The sequence below is a fragment of the Vicia villosa genome, linkage group LG1, assembly GCF_029867415.1.
Source record: "Vicia villosa cultivar HV-30 ecotype Madison, WI linkage group LG1, Vvil1.0, whole genome shotgun sequence".
NCBI lineage: Eukaryota > Viridiplantae > Streptophyta > Magnoliopsida > Fabales > Fabaceae > Vicia > Vicia villosa.
In genome coordinates, this window is record NC_081180.1 from 73555559 (window position 1) to 73575309 (window position 19751).

Genomic DNA, 19751 nt, shown 5'->3' on the forward strand with positions numbered 1-19751 from the left:
TATTTGGTCCCTATAAATATCTCAATTTTGATTTTTAGTCCCTATAAAAAAATATCGACTTTTAGTCCCTATAAAATTACTTTTGCATTCAGTTTTAGTCCTTGTAGAGGGACTAAAACTGCGTGCAAAAGTAATTTTATAAGGACTAAAAGTCGACATTTTTTTTATAGGGACTAAAAGTCATTTTTAGTAATTTTGTAAAGACTACAAACATATTTAACCCTTTAATTTATCAACTAATAAAACCGTTAATTTTACCAAATACTTTAATTAATTTATCAATTATAAGTGATCGACCACCGGCTATCAACTGTTAACTATGATTTACAAGTCAAAAAGGATAAACTATACACAACAGTTTTCAATTAGTACTTGCCAATGTAAAAAGACACCACAACTCATTTCTCACCATTTCCTTATCCCCTTCCATAATCTAATCATGCATTTCCCGGTACCGGCACTCCAATCCTCAGCCCTCAGCAACGGAGCACTGTTTCTAATTCTCCCACTTTCACATTCACATTCTTCCACTTCTTCATATCCTTCAGCATTGAACACCGGAGCTACTCGAAACATGCTTCCGAGGGTTCATGTCACCGGAGGAGTAAAATTCGACGGAACACTACCTCTAAACGACGATGTTGAAGATTACGAAGTTGTTTTCGAGCACTGCGTCACGCGGACTCTTCCTCCCGCGCTTACATTGGAAGAAGGCCTTCAGAAATTCAAAGACGCTCTCGAAATCTTGAAGCTCTCTCCGCCAACTAGTTCCACTGGATTCCTTAGGTTTCAGGTATCTCTTCCAATTCATTCCTCAATGTCTAACCTAAGCTGTACTATTCTTATTCTTTTTAGCCAAATAACGAAATTAATATTCTACTTAGCACGTACACCTCTGAATAATTTGCCTCAGTGACCGTATTCAATACCGACACTGACACTTGTGCTTACATTTAATTTATTCATTTTTTTAAAAATTATTACCGGTGTCGTGTCAGTTTTTGGTGTCCGTGCTTCATAGTTTGTATTCTATAGTATGCAAAGTAAAGCTGAAAGTTAGGGGAAAAATGTTAAAGTGATATTGTACGTGGATGTGTGTGTTTGATTGTTTAGGTGGTTGTGCCTCCAAGTCCTAAGGCGTTGAGTTGGTTTTGCTGCCAACCGGAGTCATCTGCGGTGTTTCCTCTGATTTTTGTTTCTAAAAACATGGACAATCCAACATGTAAGTCACTGTATGTGAATGGAAGCCGCGGAGTTTTTGGCATTGGTGCGGCTGTTTCTTCTGTACATTCTTCTCGCGGAAACAAAAGTTTGATCAAAAGGTCAGTTACTTCAACCAAAATTTTGTTCCTTTTGGTTCTCTAACTGTAAGTTAATATTTGTTGACTGTTTGTGGAAATGCTTAAGAGACGCATGTCTATAAGAATTAGAATGTGAGTGGAGGGTATAACAGTAAAATAATGTTTGGCTAAGGCAAAATCGGGGGAGTGAAGGAATTATTTTAAATCTTTCTGGTTTGTTTTCTTTTTGGAGGCGATAAGATCGTAACTCAATTTTGGTTTCTATCGGAAATTGGAGGATTTGGAGGCGAGGGAAAGTGATTTTATAAAATCTTAACTGCATTGACTAAAATATTTTTTCTTTAGATGTCACATGAAATATTAAAAAGGTGTAAAAAGTAAACTTACATATCTCTCCCATTAAAATTCCTCCCCTTCTTTAGTGAACCAAACAAAAGAGCCAACATGGAAACATTTATCTGTTTAAAGGTGTCAGTGGTTCATGCAAACATTTATCTGTTTAAAGGTGTCATGGAACTTCATTTATAAGTTAATTGTGATGTTATCAGGTTATACTTGGAATTACCCATTTTGAACTAACCAAAGAATGAACTTATTTCTACAGATACATCTCAACTGATTCAACCAATATAGTGGCTTATGGTTTCATGGATATTAATTTAGATCATGATTCAGTTTCCTTGAATCACGAGGATGGTTGTTTTAGCTTTTTCATCCCCCAGGTATAAGTTTACTAGTATTATAGCCATTATATTAGTGTAAATTCAAATTGTTGACTGTATATTATTTTATTCTTCCTTGCATTTCTTTCCAATAAATGTTTACCATGTATTCTTATTATCACTAAAGTTATAATACTGTTTGATGGTGTCATAACTAACATTTAAACTGTAACTTTTGTCATGACAGATTGAGTTAGATGAGATGGAAAGTGTTTCTATTCTGACAATGACGCTTGCATGGGATGACTTTTCCCCTTCTAATTTTGGAAAAGCTCTTCATTTGCTTGACGTTTCTCTAAACCAGGTGCTGGTAGTGCTTTTGTTATAAATTTTAGTTTGTGTTTGATTAATTTTTATATACTAGTGTTACGGGTTATTGATAGGTAATAGTAACACCATTAGTTAGTTAGTGGGTTACTGAGAGTTGGTTAGAAAGTATGAGATGGTATGTTATATATAAATAACAGTAAGGAGAGATTATAGAGGTTACCTTTTGTTTTGGAATGTAGTTGATTCCATGTACATTAGGTATTTACATAATATACTCATAATTAGTTTTCTTGAGTTATGGTAAACTACATAGAGTATGTCCTAATATAGGAACTCGTATGTGTGCCTGATATTATATTTCATTTGGTGTAGGTCATATGTCATGTTTGGTCCCCTTCAGGCGCGGGTAAATCCAAATGTGTAAGAGCTGCCCTCAGAAACTTCAGTCTGGTAGAAGATAGATCTATTCCAAGGGTATAAGCTCATTTCTTTCATAATATGTAAGTTTTACTTGAAACAGCCAGTTGTTAATATTTTGTTTATCATGTTAATCTTCTTGATTTTCTTTTTCTTGGGTCTTAACGTCTTGCTAAAGTGCTAATGCTCAGAAGCCATTCTCTTAATCTTTGTATTTTTTGTTTGCAAACATTTGATTATTGAGTATTTCAGCGGTAAGGTATTTATATATTTTGGAATAAAAGTATAGTCAGATGATTATTATTATTTTTTCCAAGGGCATCCCGCATCCATGTTTGCTATCAAAAGTGTTGTGATTTTTGTAGAGTAGTTCTATTATTCTAAATATCCTTCCTTTCATTCAGTTTTTACAAAATTGGAATGTAGTGCATTAATATATTTGGACGGGTCTCTGGTTCAAGTAGTTTATAGTAACAAAAATTTATGGATTCAAAAGCTAGTTGTACGTTACTGACTGCTGAGCCATGAAGCTCAAATACTCCAAATTTACTAAAGTATTAGTGTTGTACTCGTTTCTTATTATGGCATATGTAATTGTTGAAGTTTTGGATTTTAAATTTAAGTAGGAGAGAAATAATAAGAACTAGGGATTTTATTGATAATAACTTGTTATTGACATGATATAGAAGACTACTATTTATAAGGATACAAGACTCTTAATCCTAAATAAATGGAGAAGTTAGGAAATTAATCATGAATATAACCAAGTAATCTAGAAATCGATCCCAACAAATAAATTATGGTACTCTAACATAATGTCTGATATTTCATGTATTCTACAATAATAGTTCAAAAGAATTTATTGATTGATACTTTGGGTATTACTTCAATATGATTGGGATATATCTCCAAAGGCTTACCTTAAATCATCTTGTACAGCCTTGGTTTTTATCATGCTGTGCCTGTGAGTGGAATTTGACTATTGGAGTACATACTACTCTTTCATTCATTCTTTGAAGAGAAACAAAGCTAATACAAACAAGGTAGAAAATTCTATTTATGTGCATGACAGTCTTTCGAGGAAATACTAAAGAAGAGACAAGAAGTTGAGATAATATTCAAAGTGTACATGATTCACTTGATAATGGTCGTTGGCTTTTCTAATTGATAGAGTTGTCTCTCAATGATGAGAGTGGGGAATAGGAAAATAACACAACTGGCATTAGATAGTAGTAGGCAATTGAATAGAGCAAAGACTTCTTTTAAATTGGATTAATGATACTGTGACATTCTAACAATAGATGGGTGAAACATATTGTACCTTGTCCTTTTGAGCATCTAGTATTTGTAACTTCTAATTCTGCTGACTTCATTGCTTGCTGCCTGATTTAAATAAATGGCTAGGTCTACATGAACACTGTTGCACTGGGAGGAAGGGAAAGTGTGAGCGACATCATGGAACTGGTATCATATCTTTCTTATATTTTGCATCTGCATATGTTTATGTTGTCTTCTTGATGATGAACACTTTAAATTTTGGTCATGTCTATTGCAGAAAGAGTCTCCATCTTCTAGTCAATTCTGTGCCAGGCTTTCAGCAACACGTACTGTTTCAAATAACATGGTACATATGTTTAACTTGATTCTTTAACTAAAACTATAGCATCCGCTAAGAAGCATGCGGCTTTGTACTTTCTCTTGATAAAACATATGTTTATTAATGATGTGTTAGATTTATTTTTTATTCTGTCATGAAGTGGATTGAGGATTTGTCTTAATGACAAAATAATGACTACATTTGCCGAAGTTTATCCGTGTAATGTTTCCCTTTTATTATCAGTTGGATCAGGCCACCGAATTTTCGCACTCACTGAATGAAAGTGCCAATATCAATGCTGTTTGGGCATCACTTTTAGTTGAAGAATGTGCAAGACTTGGTTTGACGGTGAGATGATGATAAATAATTATTAATCGGCTGTTCCCCTTAAATGCAATTATCTGATTTATTCTTTTTCCAGTATATTTGTGTTGCACCTGGTTCTAGATCTTCCCCACTTGCTGTTGCTGCTGCAAGCCACCCATTAATTACTTGTATTTCGTGCTTTGATGAGCGTTCACTTGCATTTCATGCTGTTGGATATGGAAGAGGTTGTCACATTCCCGCAGTAGTCATAACATCATCAGGCACTGCAGTTTCAAACCTTCTTCCAGCTGTGAGTTCCATTATTTTGATTTTTCGGTTGACAGATTTGCCTGTCATCTTGAATGCATAATAATTTATTAAATCTAATGATTCAATTAGCTGTTGTTCTTTGAGCTACCACAAATAGTTGTTGTTGAAATGGACAAATATTTACTGAATTGCTTTAGAAATCCCTTAGCACAATCAACTATATATATAAAAGATTTACAATTTAATGTTGGGAACTATATTATTAAGGAAAAGTAAGGAGACATATTATTCCAAAGCTATAAAAACAAATATATATGGCACTAAATAGGAGACACTTTCCAACACCGTTATAAACTTTATCATACTGATATTTTTGGGAAGGAGCAGATTTTATTTTTCTAGGATTTGATCAATTGGTTGCTTTTTTGATTTTTTTTTCCACTTAGTTTTTACATTTTCCAGAAATATGTAAATAAGTTCATTATGGGATGATTCTATGCAATTATGGTAGTTAGGGTGTTGAGATCCCATATCAACTTGAAATATAGGCAAAGTAGTCCTTACAGGGATTGGGCAATCCTCACTTCTTGAGCTAGCTTTTGATGTTGAGTTAGGTTTATGAAGTCAATAGCCACCACAGCAGCCTCTATTGGGCTGTTGTGTGACGTTGCGGTCCCTAGGTTCTATGTGAGACCGCGTAGCATTGCAGTTTTGATTAGCCGACGTAGCACTGCAAATAGTGGTTGTAGCTGCCTCTACAGTGAGGTCCATGTGAAAACCTATTATGCCCTCAGTTTACAGCCGTTCACTCTTTTTTAAGACTTTTTGTTCATTTCTCCCCCCTAAAATCCTAAATGACAACAAATTAGGGCTCGCATGTCTCCTATCTTCTCATTTGCTTTCTTCTCCTCTGAAACTGCCAAACACAGTTTGTCTCCTCCCCCTTTTTGTACTTTCCAATGATCGTGCATTCGATTTTAGGCAGCTCTCCTTTTGTGTGCAAGTTGTTATGTTCTGCGCAGGCTCTCTCTTTGTTCTCCCTTTGTTCAGTCTGTTTTGACTGAAAGTGGTTGTTCTTCTGTTCTTGCTCAGGTTCTCCTATGTTCTGCCAATGTTCCCCGTATTATATTCTGACACTGAAATGTATGTCCATCCCCATTCTGTTCGGTCTTGCCGCTGAGACGCTCAGTATGACATCATCCTAGTCCCAACCAAATCCTTAAAACAATGCTCATTATTGCAAGCCTGGGAGGCTAAAACTAATTTGCTTTATATTGGTGTTGAATATGGGTTATAATGAACTTTTATTATTAGTTATCTACATGTCTTTAGTTTGGTGTGTAGTTTTGAACTTTTTATGTATAAGTTATAAATTTTGGCATTATTTTCCTAAACTTAGTATTGGAATTTCCGCCCCTAGTTGCCTTAATTGCGGCATTTGGCTTGTCTTAATTGCAGCACCCAACACCTTCATCTTGTTGACCTTCATTGTGTTGGGTTTGAAGGGGTAGATTTAGTCCCCCATTGCATAGAGATATGACATGTGTTGTGTTTATAAGTGGGGGCAATCCTCACCCTACAAGCCGGTTTTGTAGGGATGAGTTAGATCCAACCCAAATTCTTGAAATGGTATCAGAGTCTGTCCTAGATCGTTTGTTGGGCTTCCCGCATCGTCCACGCTTCGGGCTCATTGAGGCCCCAACGTAAGGGGGTGGGTTAGAATTTCTACCTTAATTGCGGTCCGCCCCTAGTCGCCTTAATTGCAGCCCCCAACACCTTCATTGTGTTGGGTTTGAAGGGGTGGATTTAGTCCCACATTGGTTAGAGATATGGCTTGTGTTCTGTTTATAAGTGGGGGCAATCCTCACCCTACAAGCCTGTTTTGTAGGGATGAGTTAGGTCTAATCCAAATTCTTGAGACTTAGGCATAGCGGCCGCATCGTTACTTACCACTATAGCCTTTTTGAGGCTAAAACCCAAATTCTAAGATGATATTAGAGCATATCCTAGATCTATTATTGGGCCACCTGTATTTGTCCATGCTCTAGGTGTCTAATTCTAGATGTATAGGTTGTTGTTATTAGACAACCTGCTTTTGTCCATGCTTTTGATGTCCAGTTTTGACTCCTAACAATTAAGGTAAGCTTAAATCCCTGTATTTTTGAATGTGTACATAATATTCTTCTGCGTTTATTTCAGACACACAGATTCCATAACATGTCTCTCATGAGCCATGATCATCTCTTTTTCTTCTCATCAACCTCTACTTTCATTAACTTTAATTGTAATATTCATTCACCTGAGGGATATGTAACTCAAGATAGTTAGAAATATTATTTTGACCATTTAGTAATAAAATGTTCAGGTTGTAGAATCAAGTCAAGATTTTGTGCCGCTTGTTTTACTTACAGCAGACCGACCTCCAGAGCTGCTGGATTGTGGGGCAAACCAAGCAATTGATCAGGTTAGAGTCATTGATGTTCTGATATATAGTGGTTTATTGCATGAGTATATTAATATATTATTTGGTTTTCCGGTGTTTCTACTTGTACACGATGCTGAACGAGGGGGTCAAGGGGGAGGCAAATCCTCCAACATGAATTTATTTTCTCAAACCGGGATAAATTTGGATTATTTTTTACTTTTCTATAATTTATATTTCAAATTGGTTTCTGGAATGCTTTTTCTTCCAGGAAGTAAAATGCTTTTCTCTGCTTGTTCAACGTAGATTGAAGATAGATGATAAAAACATCTGAAATAATTTGTTGCTTTAACCTCATAGTAGTTTTTTGATATAATTTCTCAGTTATTAATGTGGATGTCTTCTTATGTTTCACCTTTTTCTTGGTTTGTGTGAGATTTATTATACAAAAACTATTCATCTGTCTGCATCTAGTAGCTTAAGCTTTTGCTCTAGTGGTTCTTGACATGATATCAGGGCTTCTATGACCATATAGTCCAGACCTGATCCTTGGCAACTCTCTACTTCCAATACAAAGTTGAATTTCAGCACATGGTTGGTGGGCTTGTCAATTGTTCAATGCTTCGAGTCCAAAGGACACTTATGTGAGAGATCATGTTAGATACATAATATAAAAGCCATCCGCGTGTGACCTTAATGGCTTAAACTATTGGGATAGATAGTTCATAACAGTTTGAACCGAATAGTATCTATTGGCTTATTTATTTGGAGGGTTATAAAAAAGGAAATGTTCATGCAGTTTTTTGGAGAATATATATATATTCATGGTTTCCTTGTTACTCAAGCCATGTAGTGAATTTCTGTATCAGGTGAACCATTTTGGTTCTTTTGTGAGATTTTTCTTTAATCTCCCTGCACCCACAGATCAAATTCCTGCAAAGATAGTACTTACTACTCTTGATTCTGCTGTACATCGGGCAACTTCATCTCCATGTGGCCCCGTGCATATTAACTGCCCTTTCAGAGAGCCTTTGGAAAGCAGTCCCCTCAGATGGTTGTCAAGTTGTTTAAAGGGATTAGACTTTTGGATGACTAATTCTGACCCATTTACCAAGTATATTCATATGCAATTGTCTCATACATGTATAAATGCTTCTGGAGAAATGATTGAAGTCTTAAATCTGATTCAAAGAGCCAACAATGGTCTTCTACTATTTGGCGCAATCCATTCAGAGGATGAGATGTGGGCTGCTCTGCTTTTGGCTAAACACCTCCAATGGCCTGTTGTAGCAGATATCTTGTCAGGGCTGCGGTTGAGAAAGCTATTAAGCTCCTTTTCTGAAATTGAAAGAAACTTTATATTTGTTGATAATCTTGATCATGCTCTTCTTTCAGATTATGTCAAGGACTGGTTGAAGATTGATGTAGTTATTCAGGTATCACTTATTCATGGATCTTTTTTGAGCTCCCCATGTATTTTCTGCTATAATTTTCTTAATATTTTTTTTCTGTTTCTTTTCATATACATTTTTGACCATAAACTACTTGTTTATGTTCTTTGTTTTGTATTTGGTCCAGATAGGAAGCAGAATAACCAGCAAACGAATCTGTCAAATTCTTGAGGAATGTGCTCCTTTGTCATATATTATGGTTGACAAGCATCCATTTCGGCATGATCCATCCCATATTGTAACCCATCGAATACAAACTACCATTTTTTCTTTTGTGGGCTGTTTACTTAAGGCTACTGTTCCTCATTCAAGGAGCATGTGGAGCACTTCCCTACAATTGTTGAGTAAAATGGTATTTATTTAAAGTAATGAAAGTTATTTCTTGTTGTGATATTGTTGATTTTTTTTTTTTCTTTTTACATATAATCTGATAGTAACCTGTCTAGTTTAATATCACATAAAAATATATCTACCTGAACCAGTATTTATTAAAATGTTGTTGGAATGGCATTCTGTTAAGATTTCAGTTTGCCTGTTAATCGTGCCTTGACATTGGATAGAAGCGAGCTATAGCCATTTTCTTGTAAACTTTCTCTCACTCAGACATCTTAATTTGCAGGTTGAATGGCAGATACAATTTCAAATCACTGCTGAATCCTCCCTAACTGAACCTTATGTTGCACATGTGATGTCAGAAGCTCTTTCCCCCGAGTCTGCTCTTTTTCTTGGTAACAGTATGCCTATTCGTGATACAGATATGTATGGGCATAGTTGCCCCATACAGAGTCATAGTGTTGCATCTGTTATGCTAAATTCAGGCATACCTATTGCCTTGATGAGGGTGGCTGCTAACAGGGGGGCTAGTGGTATTGATGGGTTACTTAGCACAGCCATTGGTTTTGCGGTAGGATGCAACAAAAAGGTAATCAATTATATTTTTTTGAAGTACTCATTTTAGGTATGTTAGCTGCTGGTTGCTGTTAATAGTCTTTTGGAGAACTATTCTGTTAGTTTAAAATAGGTATATTTTAGAATAAAAAGAGGATTCTCGATTGACTCACGTCATACATGAGGAAATAGTGAGTTTGGTGTATGTCCTTTGCTGAAGAACTATTTTTCTATACAAGTTGTTTAACCGTTTATATTTTGCTTCAGTATTATACCATTTCTTACTCTATCTTCTTAACATTACTTTTATTTCATAATTTCATTCAGGTGTTTTGTGTAATTGGAGATATTTCATTACTGCATGATACAAATGGTCTGGCAATTTTGAACCAGCAGTAAGAAATTATCTTTACCAAATTTTCTTAGTATTTTTTTATATGGCTTAAATTTATTGTTGGTCCTTCAAAATATCACAATTTCTGAAGTTTTCGAACAAGTCCTTCATAAACTGTTTTTTCGTACTGAATAGTCATTTTGTAATTTGTCACGTTATAGCACCTCAAGTTCACCTTGACATCCTTCGTGGAGACTTTAGTCCTACCCGACATTGCATGTAACTGACGATAACGGTGATGAAAACTCATTAGCTGCATATTTTGAAACTTCCATCATGCTATTTTTAGGAAGCAAGATTTCAACCAAAATCTCTAGTATTAGTTAAAACACAACAATCAAATTGGGATGATTCGGTTTGAGCTTCTGGGTCACGACCCATTATAAGACATGACCGCAAAAAATTCCTACCGTCCTCACATAACATAGGACATAAAGCATGCTACGAAGGATTTTCCAAGCATTGGTACTAGATCTTCACCTATGAAACAAATTTATGGCTGTGTATATCAACACATTTGTAGATGCTTGAGGTGTGTTTGGGTAAACATCTTAAAGAAGCACTTATAAAATAAGTGCTCTGCTCACCATATAGGCACTTACCATAAAATTTTTATAAAATGAAAAATCTATCCTTGAGAGCTCGATCAATCAAGCTGAAAACAATTTATAGACATGTCATAAACTATTTTTGTAAGTTCTCTCTATCACATACGAAGTGCTTTTGTCATAAGATAAACACAAATAAGCTCTTTAAAACGCATATTAGTTTGTAGTTGCCAATGAAGAGGCAAAGAGTTATGGATGCAGTCAATAAAGAGGCTGGTGTCGGGGTTGTGATGGAAGCAAGCAAAATAGGGAAGAATCCAGGACTTTTGAGTGCTGGCGTTCTAGAGGGTGATGTAAATGGAGCACAACTGTAGATGCAAAGTAAGCTTCATTGACCTCTTTCCGCTATAGCATAGTCTCCGATCTAGCTTTGTATTGTTAATTGATATACTAGTTGCAATTTAAATAGCTTGTCACAAATAATTTTGAGTTTGGAGAATATTAGGTTAGGGTGTGTAGAATATAGGACGAAATTTGGGAATTTTTCTACCACACCCAGAGGATGATAAGCTTCAGAAGCCTGGTTATCAAAATGTCAATTGAATAAAATACCTTATAGGATCAAAGTCTCCTCAAAGGACTCCACTTGCACACGGAGAGCTAATAAAGACCATTTACTAAGGAAAAGACAATTTATAATGGACATGTTTGGAAAAAATTTAAAATGGGGAACCAAATTGAAAGCTTGTGATATTTTCCGGGACTAAACAAATTTAATCTTGTTATGTTTGTTTAATTATTCTGTTGGAAATGCAAACTATTAGTATATTATTATTATGTGTTTTATTGATTGGTAGACAGACACATTCATTCATTGTACAGGCAGTAATCTATCAAATTATATGATTAATATTTAATATAAGTAGGAACTAGGATCCATGTATTTATTACTTTATATTCAGTATTCTATGTTTAGTTAATATAGGCTTTACACCAAATTGTACTTCTCTTTTCTCTAGCTTAACACATTCGTACCATCGGCAAGCAAGAAAATAAACCTTTGGGTGCATTTGATTTTTCCTTTTTCAATTTCATTTTATATTTTTCCAAGGTAGTTAAAATCATGAAAGCATGAAATAAAGTGATACTTTTGCAATTATTGATGAAAACAAATGAATTGAAAATAAAACAAAAAAAAATTTGATTGCATCCCCTTTATACAGTGGGTTTGATTAGGAGTGGATGCATGTATATCTATGGGAGCAATTGCCCTTGCAAAATAATTTTGTTTTTGTACCCATACAAAAAAGGTTTTGCCGGTAAGACTTTTTTTTTTTTTTCCAAATGATTGTAGTAAATTATAAGAGATAAAAGAGAGAATAAATTGATATTAATTTTTAACACTCTTCTAAAGTTGTTTATCAGCCGTGAATTTAATAATGACATGCACGCGATGCAATCATATACTAGAAAACAAACAGTTGAATGGTTGCTAGGTTAAATATACAGAAAAATATTTTTTATATTATTGACAATGAAAAAATCATACAAAATTTTTGAAATATGAAAATACTAAGGGAAATTGTAATTTGTAGATGCTTAGGTATTTTGCATTTTCTGTAAAAAATATTGTGGACTATTTTCTTGTCACTACTAAATTTTCTTTTGGATCCGTCATTGGGTTTAATATAATTTTTTAGGGATATGATGTTTGCAAAATAGTATGAAAAGTTATTTTTAGAGATAAAATTGAAAGTCCGATTTTTATTCATAAATGATTATTTATTATTTTTGGTGTAATTATTTTTGAATAAAGATATATATTGCCACTTGTACTCGAAAGATTGCTAGGTGATAATATTCTGGAAATGTATCAACTTGTAGGAGTTTGCGGAAACCAATGACAATTCTTGTGGTTAATAACCATGGAGGCGCAATTTTCAGTGTTCTTCCTTTGGCAGATAAAGTCAAACACAGTATAATGCATCAATACTTCTACACTTCTCATAACATTTCGATTCGTGAGCTATGCTTGGCACATAGGTATTGATTTTAATATTCTAATAAAATTTTGTATATTGATTATAGGGTATATCCTTCCCTTAATTTGCATGCTTATTCTTTATGTAGTTAGTGCTACTTAGCTGTTCTATATTTAATTGTTTTGGGTAGGAAAAGCAGAATACATTAAGGTAGAGAATTATAACGTATTTATTTTTCTCTTGCACTGTTGTTGTTACTGGAAGCAAAACTTGGTATTCTGTTAATGACACCTGCATTATACCCCTGAAGAAAGGTTGGTACGGTCTTTCCAATATTGTCCATAAAACATACTAGTAATTGATTGTTACGTCATTTAGTTTGCAGAAATAATAGTTGTAGACTGTAAAATATAATCATTATATTTGTGGTACTCTTAACAAGTTATGACTTTGGTTAGGTCATTCTTGTGGTCATTCTTGATAAGTTAGCACAGAGGGGTGCTTTATTTGGAAGAACAAACTAGTTGGAGATAAAAACCTAGTGTTAAGTAGGTTAATTTTTTTCATACAGTTGCAGCTGATAGAAGAAGAAACAGTTTTGTAAAGGAAATGGATCTTATGTTTTTTTTTTTACTGAAATGGGAATAGTGCAAATGAGCTTATTAGATTTCTACTCTAGCCGTAACTCTGAAGATAATTTTTTTTTTAAGGATGGGAGGTTTGTTGTTGAACCAGAGCTAGTACTAGTGAAATCATTTGTTTCTACTCTAACCAATGATTTCTTATATTCATAGTCCATGTAAGCCAATGCTATCTTTTCCTGAGAAAAATTCAATAAACTTGCAGTATCAAACATTTACATGTGAAGACAAAGGCGGAACTCGAAGAAGCTCTTTATGTAGCTCAACATGAAAAAATGGATTGTATGGTTGAAGTTGAGAGTTCCATTGATGCCAATGCTAATTTTCACAGGTTGATAGAGATCATGCTTTTTTAAGATTCTTTTGAGTTCACGAATTATCGCCTCTATGCTGACACCTTTATATCTTGACTCAGGATTTTGAAAAAAAATGCTTTCCAAACTGCACAAGACACCATAAGACTTCTCTCAGTTCCTTTCAATCGAACCTCTATAAAAGATGAGTTCTGTTTATACAAAATTCAGAAAATACAGTGTTCGAAATATAGGTGACTTTCATATTCTGCAGAGTCTCTAATCCCCTCTTATTTATTTCATCAATTGATAGTGATATTTATTTTCTTTGATTCTTTTCCTTGGATTGTATGCATTGATTATTTGGCAGATTTGCACTAAGTGCCCCATCAACATCAGCATCTGTTGGTGATAGTTGTAAAGAATTTTATAGAGAAGGATTTATTTTATCTTTAATTCTTGAAGATGGAAGTGTTGGTTTTGGAGAGGTTAGTATCAGATTGCTGTACATATTTCAAATCTGGTTTTACTTCTCTGTATGTAACAACTCTTTTTTTTTTGTTATCCAAATCCTTTTTCTTTTTCCTGTAAATTTTCTTAAACTCCCTACCACTACCTGTTGATATATTGTTGGTATTAAGCAGGTTGCACCTCTTGAAATCCACAAGGAAAACCTTGTAGATGCTGAGTATCAACTCAGGTTTCTTATCCATGTCATGAAACAAGTTGATATTAGTAGCTTCCTCTCTCTATTGAAGGGCTCATTTTCACATTGGATATGGAATGAGTTGGGCATCTTGGTAAGCTGTCTATTCTATAATACTAAGGCTAGAGCTAGAGGTATTCTAAATAAAAACCACTCATAGACTTGCACCTAAATCTTAAACCTTTAGGTGGCGGGTTCCTTCATGTGGTATGGAATTCTTTGCTAACAAAGTGATTTTATATAAAGAGATCTAACTTGAAAAAAATTGAGTATCACTACTATTTCTGAATATTTTGAAATTGAGTGAGATGCTTACAAAATACAAGCTGACATTCTTAGATTAAACTTCATTTTTAGCTTCTGAGATTCTTCCATACTAATATACAAATACATGTAAGCAATTATTTCCAATCACAGTGCTAGCAAGATCTTGAAACCTTTCTGGAGAAAGCACTTTCATAAACATATATACCAATTGAACATGTATTCTGCTAATCTGCCATCTATCCAATTTGTTCTAAATGAAGTGCCATTCTCTCTTAATATGTTCATTCCTATCGTGTTAAACCAAATTATGAGCAATGCTATAAGTTCATTTGTTGTTACAAAGATGCCTCATATGAGTTTCATATTTAATTCTAAGATCATCCAATATAATCTTCAACTATTAAGATTCCTTATGTCGTATCTCGCAATTTAGCTTCCAAAATTGACTAAGCCTCCATTTTTTACTCCTAATTACAAATACAAATAATATTGGCCTGTTTTGAAATTGTATTAATACATATTTGAATAGAAAACTTTCCTCAATGTTAGGTCAACTGCTTTCTTGATAGTAACATATCAAATTAATAGAACAGAATCAGCATATTCTTTATGTTGTTATTGTCTGTCATGCAGCCATCTTCTATTTTTCCCAGTGTCAGATGTGGTTTGGAAATGGCTATCCTAAATGCCATAGCCGATTCTAAAGGTTCCAACTTGTTGGACATACTCAATCCCCCAACAAATGTGAACAAGAAATGTGAGAAGTCATCAGAAGTTCTGATTTGTGCGCTACTCGATTCAAATAAATCTGCAGCCGAAGTAGCTAACGTTGCTGCCACATTAGTCAAGGAAGGATTTTCTGCAATTAAGCTGAAGGTGAGCTAGTCTGTCATTGTTTGATTTCTGATGGATATACTGTCATCTATCTTCTACATTTTATAGAACAACTGTTGGGGATGATAAAAGGCCAATATGTTAAAATGCTATACAATTACAGGTAGCACGTGGCCGTGATCCAGTGCAAGATGCCACATTAATACAAGAAGTAAGAAAGAAAATTGGTTGCCAGATTATTATCCGCGTAGATGCAAATCGAACCTGGACTTTTGAGGAAGCTATGCAATTTGGCTCTTTGGCTAAAGATTGTAACCTGCAGTATATTGAGGTAGACTAAGGAAATAAGACATTTTCCATATTTCTTGGACTTACAAATGCATACTTTCTTAAAACTCTTCACTAATTTATTTCTTAATAATGCATGTATAAACTTGTTTCCAATATCCCCTTTGCAGGAACCTGTCCAGGATGAAGATGATATTCTCAAGTTTTGTGAAGAAAGTGGACTACCTGTTGCCTTAGATGAAACCATAGATAAAATTCAAGAAAATCCCTTAGAAAAGCTATTGAAGTTTACTCATCCTGGAATAGTTGCTGTGGTAAGTAAATAAGAATTTCCGTCGGGTATTATGGAGCCGGGTTGCTTTAATTCATTTGGTGCCGATACTATATTTGTTTCTTACAAAATCCGAATAGTAAAAATTAGATCATTAAAATTAAATGCCTCTTTTCTGTAGAATTGAGATGATAATAATAGACTACTTATATGGCTATGTATTCAGGATTTAGGAAGGATAGAAGAATTCAATTATTAATTAGGTAAAGAATGAGAAAATTGAAAATAAAGAAGTTCGAATGAAGGGTAAGATTAGAAGATAAAAGCTACACAAAAACTTGGTATTCCTTTTAGATATAGGTATAGATAGAGCTCAAGTAGGAGTAAATTAAGTGTTGATGCTGCCACTGGCTGAGCTGGACACATGCTCAATATTCAGAATTTAAAATATGAGCTGACTCCTTGTCAGTGTAAAATGCTAATTCTCTGTCTTATATAGAACTTTTTATTGATTTCTTAGGTTATCAAGCCAAGTGTTGTTGGTGGATTTGAGAATGCAGGATTAATTGCACAATGGGCGCACCAACATGGAAAGATGGCTGTTGTCAGTTCTGCATTTGAAAGCAGTTTGAGTCTGTCTGCTTATGCTCAGTTTTCTAGTTATCTTGAAATACAGAGGTTAAGTACATTTAAACTGTTCGATATTAAGGCAGCACCTTCTGTAGCTCATGGTCTTGGAACCTATCGTTGGCTTAAAGAAGACATAACACTTGATCCTCTTTTGGTTGGTCGTAATTCACATAGTGGTTTGGTTGAAGCATCTGTGGAAAATGCTAGTCGATTGCTACGTAATTTTCAAGTCAACCAGAATGTCATCTGTAATATTATAGCTGAGGAGAAAGTTTTTCGGTACCAATTGAATGTAGAGCATAACAATTTATCTTGTTCTTTTGAAGTTTGTGAGACTGGTCTCAAAACAAATGTAAGTAAAGAAGTTTCTTTACATATTAGCAATAGTTACATTTAGTTTGTTGATTATAGTTCTTGGGATTATCATGTCACAAAATATATAGTTAGTTCCAAGCAACTCTAGAACCTTAACATTCTAGGAAACAAAGTCCGGAGATATTTTATTAGGATTAATTTAAACTTTAAAGCACAAGTCCTTTGGAATCTTCACCAATGACAGAGCATGCTCTTGAAACAAACCATGTAAGATATTTCTTAAAAAGTATAGAGCATAAAATTTGTGAATAGTGTGAAGTAGAATATTATAGTGGAAGTCTTTGGATTCCTAATATGTTTCAAGAGCATAACTTACACTCTTAAATGTCATACAAGATGGGATACAATAGTTATTGAGGCCGCAAATAAGGATGGGTGAAGAGTAAGATTACTTTTTATATACAAGCTCAATGATGTATACTTAATGAGCATATGATATGTTGTTGTTATGAATGGAGTAGTATGGCTAGATTTTAAATCCAGACATCTCTACCTTCACTTTCACATTAGTCATTAAGGCGAGTTTACGCCATAGATATGTAGAATACTCCATCTTGTATGTTTTTACCCGGAAGTAAAATTTGATTTCTACATACAGATCTGACTTAGCCAGATTTGGTTAATGTAGGATAATATACTGGTATTTCTTCACGGCTTTCTTGGAAATGGTGAAGACTGGATTACTATCATGAAGACCTTTTCTGAATCAGCAAGATGCATTTCAATTGACCTTCCTGGTCATGGAAAATCAGTACTGCACGGGGTAGAACATGCTGCTGAGGAACCATGGTTGTCTCTAGAGATAGTTGGCGATATATTACATAAAGTAATTCATCATGTAGCACCAGCTAAAGTTACACTAGTTGGGTATTCAATGGGAGCAAGGATCACATTGTATATGGCACTGAGATTTAACAATAAGGTATAGTGGTGACATTCAATGTTATTGTTTTGATGTTTATATGACCAATTGTCAAACAATTTGAACATTTATGATGCAGATAAAGGGAGCTGTGTTAATATCTGCAAGCCCTGGACTAAAAGATAAATTGGCAAGAAAAATTCGTGCAGCTAAAGATGATTCCAGAGCACGCTCTGTCATTGCGCATGGTTTAGAGCTTTTTCTCAGCTCCTGGTATGCAGGAGAGCTGTGGAAAAGGTTACCTGTCTGTTCGTTACCTTTAGACCGTGCAGTGATTTTTGCATATTTTACTATACTTATAATTTATTTCTTCTTTAATGTCTCGACTGTTATTTATCAAACAGCTTAAGAAGCCATCCTCATTTCAACCGAATCTTTGCGAGTCGCTTGCAGCATAATGACATACAGAATCTTGCACAGATGCTGTCTGGATTAAGCATAGGAAGGCATCTGTAAGCTAAATATCCTTTAACGAACTGTTCATTCCTTGGCCTTTAGTATCTCATAAATTTATTATAACAATATGCATTGAAAAATTGAAGACATTAAAATAACTTATATTATATGTAGCTTAAATCGATTGATCTAAGCATGACCACTATAAAATAAATTAAAACACTATGTAGTCCACCCCACCCCCCCACTAATGCGCTACATGAGCCTATTTTGACCCTTCAGCATTTCAGTTCAACCCAAGTGAGAAAATGTGACACAACAATCCATATCATACTCATCAAAGATCAAACATATAAGTCCGTCCAATTAATTAACATCCTCCACCGTTTCATGATCTATTTTGAAATGCATTTTACTGGAAGTTAAAGTTCTGAAGTTTGCAGAATCCTTTATTACCTAAGTGAATTTTTTACAGCCATTGCCTCTGATAGTTCTGTTTCTTCTGACTTTAAAGATTTCTTAAATGTTACATTTCTCTTTAACTCTGTTGATATTTCTCTGCATGGCAGGCCTTTGTGGGAAGATTTACCGAATTGTAGAGTACCTCTTCTTATCATACATGGAGAAAAAGATACAAAATTTAAGAAAATTGCTCAAGCAATGATGAATATGTTACGCTCTGACTCAAGGAGCAATCATGAGAAAGGGAACTACACACATGAGGTTGTTGAGATTCCTAACTGTGGGCATGCTGCCCATTTGGAGAATCCTCTTCCTGTGATTGCTGCCTTGGAACAATTCATAACAAGACTATAGAAAGTATATAGTCCAATAGGATGATCAAAATTATATTATGACACATAAGCATGTATATTTTTTTTTTCCGCATGCTTCAATTTTTTACAAAATGGGAGTGCATATTTATTAATGCAACACTTAACACGACAAACAACTCCATTAGCAGGTCCCATTTAGACAACCCTGCAAATATTTCATGGCACACCCATATGGAGGCACTTGCTTAGTTGTGCTCGGTTGTTAATGTTGCAAGTTTATTGTCATGATGTGATTTGTAATGATGCATGTCTATTTTAGTATGATTGTTACTACTTTCACCACCATGCCAGAGAGGAATTTTTTAAATTGTGAAAAAGAGAGAAGAGTAGCATAATATATTGTTTGGTTTGGGAAAGAAAGTGACGTAATTTTCTGGTTGTTTTGTATGAGAAAAATGGGAGGAAAGAAGTGTAATGATTTTACCTTTTATTGTTTGATTGTATAGAAAGTGAGATATATATTTTCATAGATTTCAATGTATATTTCAGTTTCTAAAATTTTCCTTTTTTTTTTTGTAACGCGTTATGTTTCTAAAATAAGTTGTGTGAATTGTGTGTGGTGAATCCAAAAATACATTTTCGGATGCACCCTAATGTTATTTAAAAAAAAAAAACTAACATAGGTTTATTCCGAATTGTATTTTCAGACTTACCATAATTTCACTAAACGAAACAGGGTGTATTCGAAAGTACATGTTCAAAATATCCCCTTAGACATGATTGA

The 19751-nt window shown here is 34.4% G+C and overlaps 1 protein-coding gene across 3 annotated transcripts; it reads left to right on the forward strand.

Moving 5' to 3' along the window:
* Window positions 1-347: 347 nt before the first annotated feature.
* LOC131642064 (protein PHYLLO, chloroplastic) lies at window positions 348-19490 on the forward strand. Of its 3 annotated transcripts, XM_058912352.1 has the most exons (27): window positions 348-793; window positions 1114-1322; window positions 1906-2023; window positions 2211-2327; window positions 2666-2767; window positions 4115-4174; window positions 4266-4334; window positions 4551-4655; window positions 4729-4923; window positions 7249-7347; window positions 8175-8741; window positions 8884-9108; window positions 9376-9678; window positions 9972-10039; window positions 12471-12629; window positions 13415-13540; window positions 13625-13756; window positions 13873-13990; window positions 14147-14302; window positions 15109-15351; window positions 15473-15640; window positions 15768-15911; window positions 16389-16850; window positions 17502-17795; window positions 17875-18032; window positions 18140-18247; window positions 18761-19490. In XM_058912352.1, exons 1-27 carry the CDS (start codon window positions 440-442, stop codon window positions 19005-19007), a joined length of 5106 nt encoding a protein of 1701 aa, XP_058768335.1. In that variant the 5' UTR covers window positions 348-439; the 3' UTR covers window positions 19008-19490. The 3 variants fall into 3 exon arrangements, with proteins under 3 accessions (XP_058768335.1, XP_058768340.1, XP_058768346.1); XM_058912363.1 differs by lacking the exons at window positions 348-793; window positions 1114-1322; window positions 1906-2023; window positions 2211-2327; window positions 2666-2767 and adding exons at window positions 2770-2793; window positions 3650-3753; XM_058912357.1 differs by lacking the exons at window positions 348-793; window positions 1114-1322; window positions 1906-2023; window positions 2211-2327 and having other exon boundaries at window positions 2664-2793.
* Window positions 19491-19751: the final 261 nt, after the last annotated feature.

Excerpts from the sequence above, each read along its gene's own strand:
- LOC131642064 (XM_058912352.1), top strand. The coding sequence starts at position 440 with ATGCATTTCCCGGTACCGGCACTCCAATCCTCAGCCCTCAGCAACGGA. Across the intron at positions 2,768-4,114 it reads AAGATAGATCTATTCCAAGG|GTCTACATGAACACTGTTGC; the intron begins GTATAAGCTCAT and ends ATAAATGGCTAG. Across the intron at positions 15,912-16,388 it reads ATCCTGGAATAGTTGCTGTG|GTTATCAAGCCAAGTGTTGT; the intron begins GTAAGTAAATAA and ends TTGATTTCTTAG.